The sequence below is a fragment of the Parasteatoda tepidariorum genome, chromosome 9 (genome assembly GCF_043381705.1).
Source record: "Parasteatoda tepidariorum isolate YZ-2023 chromosome 9, CAS_Ptep_4.0, whole genome shotgun sequence".
Taxonomy (NCBI): domain Eukaryota; kingdom Metazoa; phylum Arthropoda; class Arachnida; order Araneae; family Theridiidae; genus Parasteatoda; species Parasteatoda tepidariorum.
The window spans coordinates 16105311-16112050 of record NC_092212.1 but is presented as its reverse complement, the minus strand read 5'-3'; the positions used below and the strand labels follow the sequence as shown (position 1 = coordinate 16112050).

General features: G+C 32.3%; 2 protein-coding genes across 2 annotated transcripts in view; one reads left to right on the top strand and one right to left on the bottom strand.

The window, feature by feature from the left end:
- The window catches only part of LOC107445005 (protein toll-like), a 73884-nt gene that overhangs the window by 28020 nt on the left and 39124 nt on the right, over nucleotides 1-6740 (bottom strand). The gene's annotated exons all lie outside the window — the stretch shown is intronic.
- Nucleotides 1-6740, top strand: part of LOC107445007 (protein toll-like) — a 22433-nt gene that overhangs the window by 10626 nt on the left and 5067 nt on the right. Inside the window, exons 4-6 of the mRNA XM_071185236.1 lie at nucleotides 1332-1473; nucleotides 3429-3620; nucleotides 5190-5319. Of these exons, the coding sequence (XP_071041337.1) occupies nucleotides 1332-1473; nucleotides 3429-3620; nucleotides 5190-5319 (464 nt within the window). The remainder of the gene's footprint in view (nucleotides 1-1331; nucleotides 1474-3428; nucleotides 3621-5189; nucleotides 5320-6740) is intronic.

Here is a 6740-nt window from a genome sequence, read left to right as displayed (position 1 = left end):
TCCGCTACTTAAAAAAAACTATACCGGAACATATGCTCCTGCACCCCAGAGCCCAAGGTCAAGAAAACTGAGATGGGCACAGTCGGCCTTGGCCCTCTTAATGGGCTGTCGCGCCACTGAGTTAGTTAGTTATATATATATATATATATATATAGATTATTTATCAGAGCGAAAAATAATTGTCTTGTATAGTGACCGTTGAACAAGCAGTTTAACAAATTTTATCCGTAAAACAAACAAAAATGGCTGTTGAATCATTATAACTATTTGTGTTTAGTGCAGTGTAAATTGGATGGATATATATTTCTCAGGGAAAATCTCTGAAGCATTGTCTGCCAAAAATCAAAGGTTTTCAACCTATCTGAGAACTAAGGGCAAAAAGAAGCCATACACTTATGAGAATGTGGATGAATCCAGCATTTTCCTGACTGGCATTGTTTTCAAAATTCCATCTCAGAGAAAACAATTGAGGCCGATGAGAGAAAACAAATTGAATAGAAAATTGAAGTTTCGATTAGAACATCGGCGAATTGGATAAGAGAAATTTTTTTTTATCCTGAGGCAGATTGGGAAAGAAAATCTTTCAAGATTTTGACAAACAGCATAAGTCACATTACGTGCCAATATGTACGTTTTCTTTTTTTTTAAATTATATCTTCTCACAATTTTCAATTAGAATTTTAAAACCAGGAACTAACAATTGAACGACTCTCTAGCGCGTAAATATGATTTATAAAAATAATAAATATTAATAATAATAAATAATTCAATGAGGTAGACTGGAGAAAAAACTTTTCAAGATTTTGTCAAACAATGAGTCCCATTGTACGTTAATATATATTTTCTCATTTTTTAATTATTTCTGCTAACAGTTATCTATTAAAATTAAAAAAAAATATCTAACAATTAAACGAGCAAAGAAGATTTATAAAAATAATTAATGATTAAAAAAATATTTAACTGTTTAGATGCATACTTTTGCTTATTTGACCCCCCCCCTCATAAAGGAAATATTTCCAAAAAGTTGACTTTAGAAGCAGTTGGCGTAACTACGTTACGTGACAACTTGGCGTAACTACGTTACGTAATAAAGTACGCCGGTAGTAAGGATATGTTTGCCTAACACATTTTTGAATTTTTACTAAAAGGGAAAGTAATGAAAGCGAATTTAAATATTATAATACCAATTTCTCCCACTAATTGGCGATTTTAATTACTCTCTTACTGAAGTAAGCGAAAAATTTAATCGAAATTTAAAACTAGGCAAAGTAACCCTAATTGACGGATTAATGCCATTTTAGAAAATTTCTAAAATTTCGAAATATTTTCAGATTTTAGATGTAAACGAGACACGATGCAGCTTTGAAGAAGACAGAGAGAATATGAGAGGGAGAGTAATAATTACTCTAAGTGAAATCGAGCTTTGTCCTAAACTAATACGGAACTATATCTTAATGGGGGTAGGTGGTGCGGGTAAGTATCAATATCAAACATGTCTTGAACTACAGAAAAGTTATGTTAAAAGATGCTTTTCTTTTATCATTTATGTTGTTGTTTTTAATGTCACTTGCCTATGTAAGCAAGTAACCTCGGTGAAATTTAATGCCGATGGTGCGTTTCTTGCTTATCAGTGCTATGTCCAAAAGTACGACTTCAGCTGTACACTCCTCACAGCCCTTTTTATAGGGCGGAGCCATTCACATATTCATTCATTCATCCACAGAATCGTAATTCTAACCTGAACAATAGAACAATCAATCTCCAATTCAGTCCTACGAGAGGTATAATTTGTTATGGGAACATGGAGGACTTCATGACCCGACAGATTTAATGCGCACCAGTTACCACATACTACAAGAAGAATCTCCGACAGAACGGGATCGAATTCAGTACCTCTTAGATATGGGCCTAACACCTTTCCAACCAGGCTATCCCGGCCCTTCTATCATCTATACCAAAGTAAAGCTAGTTCAAAAATCGTCAAAACCCAGAAATCTCCTCCAAATAAAACGTTATTAAACCAATTGCAAACTGTTGTGTACCTTTTACATTGTGAATGAAAATCCAGATAGTACGCAACACTATGTTAAACGTTGTATTTTCATTTGGTCGGCATAGAAAGATTGATCAATCAATCTTTTTTAGACTTGGAAGAAATATTAGTATGCAAAATTTACAAAAATGAGATATTTTCGTCTTTTACTGTAAATCTTCTTTTTGCCTTTTTCTTCTCTCTAGCTTTGTCCAAGCTCTGAAATGCAGAATTATGTTTGCGTTGAAAACTTGTGATTAGGCTAAATTGGTTTTACTTTTTCACTTTTAGAGCTTTAAAGAAAGTGTGAAAAGCGCGAATAAACCTTGTTTAAGTGAGGGTTATAAATTCTAAATGAAATCTTGGAAAGGTGAATTTATCCTCGGTTTGGAAACGCTTTTCTACTGTTGATTTGAAAAGGATGATTTATTCGTGATTTCAGAACGTTTTTCTAGTCTTGTTTCGCAAAGCCAGATTCAATCTCGATATAAAAGGGTTGTTTTTGCGAAATTAATGCGAACATTGGTAGCATAGTTAAATTTCAAGCTTGCATGGTTTATTTGCTAATCATTTATAACCCTAGTACAGGGGTTGCGATAAAGGTTGTTGATGTCATTAAAATCAACCTTGCACTACTATCTGGGATTACTCGACCTCATGTTTTCGGCTTTGGATGGATTGGGTAAGTAGGGGGGGGGGGGGGGGGATAATATTACGAATCAACTTTGTAAAAATAATTTGCATTTTAGAGCTTCCTTTTTTTAATTTATTAAAACTTACGCATTAAATTGTCCATAAGAACAAAGCAAGGAAAATATAGCAAGCATATGAAGTTGACCTTATTCATGGACAGTGCATATTTCGATTTTATTAATACTGCTCAGAACTGTATGCAAAAATCATTATCTTAATATTAGTCCCATGTCTCGATATTGTTATCCAACGGTTCAGGATATTAAAAAATACAAATGCAGTTTTGCACAAATGCAGAAGCAAATTTAGAGAGGAATATTTGTTTTCTCTTCCCCGTTTCATTTAAATGTAGTGGTGTGTTGAATAAATTTGAATCAAATTTACAAAATAAAGAATCATACATTAAAACATTAACTCAGCTACCACTAGAAGAAATTTTCACAAAAAGATCAGAAAGTAGGCAGCCTAGCGTTTTTTTCACCCCCCAGATTCGATAAAACTAGAGAGTAAGGTTAATGTGGGCAATTTTTATTAATTTGCCAGTAAAGATTCCTAATCATTATTTTGAGCATATTAGAAAAACTGTTATTTCAATTTGAATGGTTGTCAAAATTTTGAATGATATATAACCTAATTTTGGGTGTATATATTACTAATAAACAATTTTCAAAAATAATTGTTTTTTTTTATTCATACCTTGCAGTGATTCTAATGATGACAGTGGCCTCCATTTTGTTGTATTTCCGATATCGATATCATTTAAAAGTGTGGCTCTATTCGAGAGAATGGAGATGTTTCAAGAAACGAGACAAAAGAGATGACGGAAAACTATTCGATGCTTATATTTCGTTCACTGATGAAGACGCTGCTAGGGTCCGAAAACACTTTCTGCCAGGTAAGTTTAAAAATGCCTTAAAATCTCAGCTTCTTGCTTTACATTTTCTTAAAACAATTCATAATCGTGTGGTAGCAAAATCCTCAGAATGCCAGATTAAACTTTTATATTATTTTTAAGTGCGACAAAAGCAGGCCTGCCAACTACTAACGCTTTATTCAAAATATTTTGTAGAGTAGTAGACATTTAAAAACCAAAGCTTTCTGTGTTTTTTCCAATGTAGCCAACATTTTAAAAGCCTCACCATGAAAGAGCTGGAACAAAATGGCGTTGAATATGAACTTTTAAATCATTAATGCACAGTGGTGTGGAAAATAAGTTTAAAAAAACTAAAATTAATACATTTAAGCATAATAGTAGCTACCACTAAAATAAACCTTTTAGTGACGTTCTGGGAAACATTCCTGAGGATGATCTGAAGACGTGCCATCCGAATTTTGATCCTCTGCAAAGGGGTGCTGCCCTGATTCGGTAACAAGACGACCTTCGAGAAGTCGAGCTTTTCACGGTAGAACAGTTTAACGCACCTCACACTCTAGATCCATTTGCAGGCAGATCAAAGTGGTCACTCACCCGCGCACTGACCACAGCCAGTGATGCTTGACTTCGTTGTGCTACTATGAACACTGTCTAAACGATCAGCTCAATGAGGAACTGTTTGCAATTATAAATGTCATTTCACAGAGTTTAATGAATTTTTTTGTCAAATTATATAATTGAACATACGGTGGTTGCAATAGTTTTATTTCTTATGACATAAATTTATATTTTTATACCATTTTTCTGAGCAACATAAATTTATATTTAAATTGGTTTTCACCGGCATTACAAGTAAATAAATTAAACATTCATGTAAACATATGATAGTTAGATGAGGGTGTGTTTAATATCTCGCGAAATAAAAAAAAGGTCTCAAATTGTAATTCAATTGCCATTTTACGAATATTTGGGGAAATTGATTTTGGATGAAAATTTTCTATGTTGGGTTATGGTAAATGTAATTTTTGTTTTACTACCACTAGTAAAAACATCTCTTATTTCGTGTAAAGTTCGGCAGCTATGTACTATTGTTTCATACATATAGGGAAATGTTCAAGTTTTAACCCTAAACAGGTAGACGGGATTTGATAATAACATGGGATTTCATAACTTCTATTCAAAAGAACATATAATGCAATTTCGCCATGAAAACTACATACTGCTGTTTCTTCATTGATCAGCATTTAATTTTTTTTTATCCTCTATTTTTTTTTCTTCTATATTTTTTACTTCTTTTTATTCTTTCTCTTCATATTCTTTTTTCTTCTTCTTCTACTTCTACTCATTTTCTTCTTCTACTTCAACTCATTCTCCTCTCTTACTTCTATTCATTCTCTTCTACTTATTCTCTCTTTTCCTCCTCTCTCTCTTCCTCGCCTTTCTACTTTGTCTTCCATATCACCATCTACTTCTTCTTCTCCTACATCTTCTTATTCTTATTCATATTCCAAATGGGTGAAAAATATTATTTAAGTTAGAAGGAGGTAATAAACTGCATTTTTTACCATTGTTTATTTTGCTTTTCCTTAGAACTGGAAGAGAAACATCCATTTTATAAATTATTTGTCCCCCAGAGAGACCTCAAAGCTGGAAATTTCGAAATAAACAATCTAATGGAACGAGTGGTGGATAGCAAACGAATCGTCATTTTGCTCACTAAGTAAGTGTCATTTCTCTTAACTATTTTCAGCCTAAATTTAATCGATATAATAGCAGTTTAACACAGTGAGATAAGCTGTTCATGTGGTTGCTGAATAAGTAGTTCGAGTACTTTGCTGGAGTTAATTAAAATAATTGGAAATAATAAGAAACAGCATGCTGACAAACTTTGGTTTGAAACTAAACTGATTTTAAAAATAGAAAATCCCTTAATAACCAATAAATTTAATTATTGAAAGAACAGTCTCTTTTATCGAAACAAAAAGGTAATTTTTTTTTCTTCTTAATTCCTAGATTTTATTCTTGCAAATATAGAAATGGCAACTTGCTAAACATTAAGTGATAACCAAATTCATGTCTAATATTTAATATCTGATACTAGGTTTCAAAAATTAAGGAAAATTAATTTTATTTACAACTCCATACAACTAATTAACATATATATATATATATATATATATATATATACTTTTAAATAAACAATTATCAATTTACACATATAAAAATGAATACGTGCTTTTTTATTTTATTTGTCTGTCTGTAAGGAGTAAACTCCTCATCAGATCAGTACCATTCTTCCGATTACAATGAAATTTAACACACTGATTATTTGATGGACGAAAAAGATCACAAAATGTATTGGAACACCGGTATTAGAAACGTTCGGGGCAGGTGCGTGAAAACGAATTTTCTCTTATGCTTAGTACGACACACTGTTGAGATTTAAGTTTCAGAAAGTTATTTCTTTTTTTATTCAAAGATAAATCAACGACAACATTCTTCACTTCTAGCTTACAGCTCTGTTTAATCAAAAATGTGTTAATCTGAGAGTTTTTGCACATTTTTAAGAATTAGTTATTTTTGTTTCAACAAGTCAGGTCAGCATAATGGCTAACATAAATATAGATATATTCACCAAATAAATTTTTAAATCTAAAATCGATAACATAAGTGTATGGACATATCCCCCAAATAAATATTTTAAACCCCGTATTTATTTTCCTTGCAGGTAAGCTTCTGAAGATTCGCAAATTTAGATTCCAATTCATCGATTTCTATTAGAAATCATTAAACATGCATAATTTAATTTCTAGTTCAGTATAATAAAACTAGGAGGCTTCGCCCCCTGCTCGCTGGTGCTCGTCAACCCCCGGAACTGCTTTCGCAGTTCATTTCGGATTGCTTCGCAATCCGATGCTCACTTTACTCGCTCATTGGATACGTTCTTAACGTCTAGCTTTTGTATACTTTTTTGAACACTGAAGTTCCGAAAACTTTTCACTGTAGAAAATTCTAAACCTGTACATTTCAATATTAATTTGAAATTGCAAACAGTTCACATATTTTTCTTAATCACACTATTCTAAATTTCAGTTGTTGAGAAAAGTAACTGTTGTAAGTTTTGTTTTAAAGTCTTTCCCA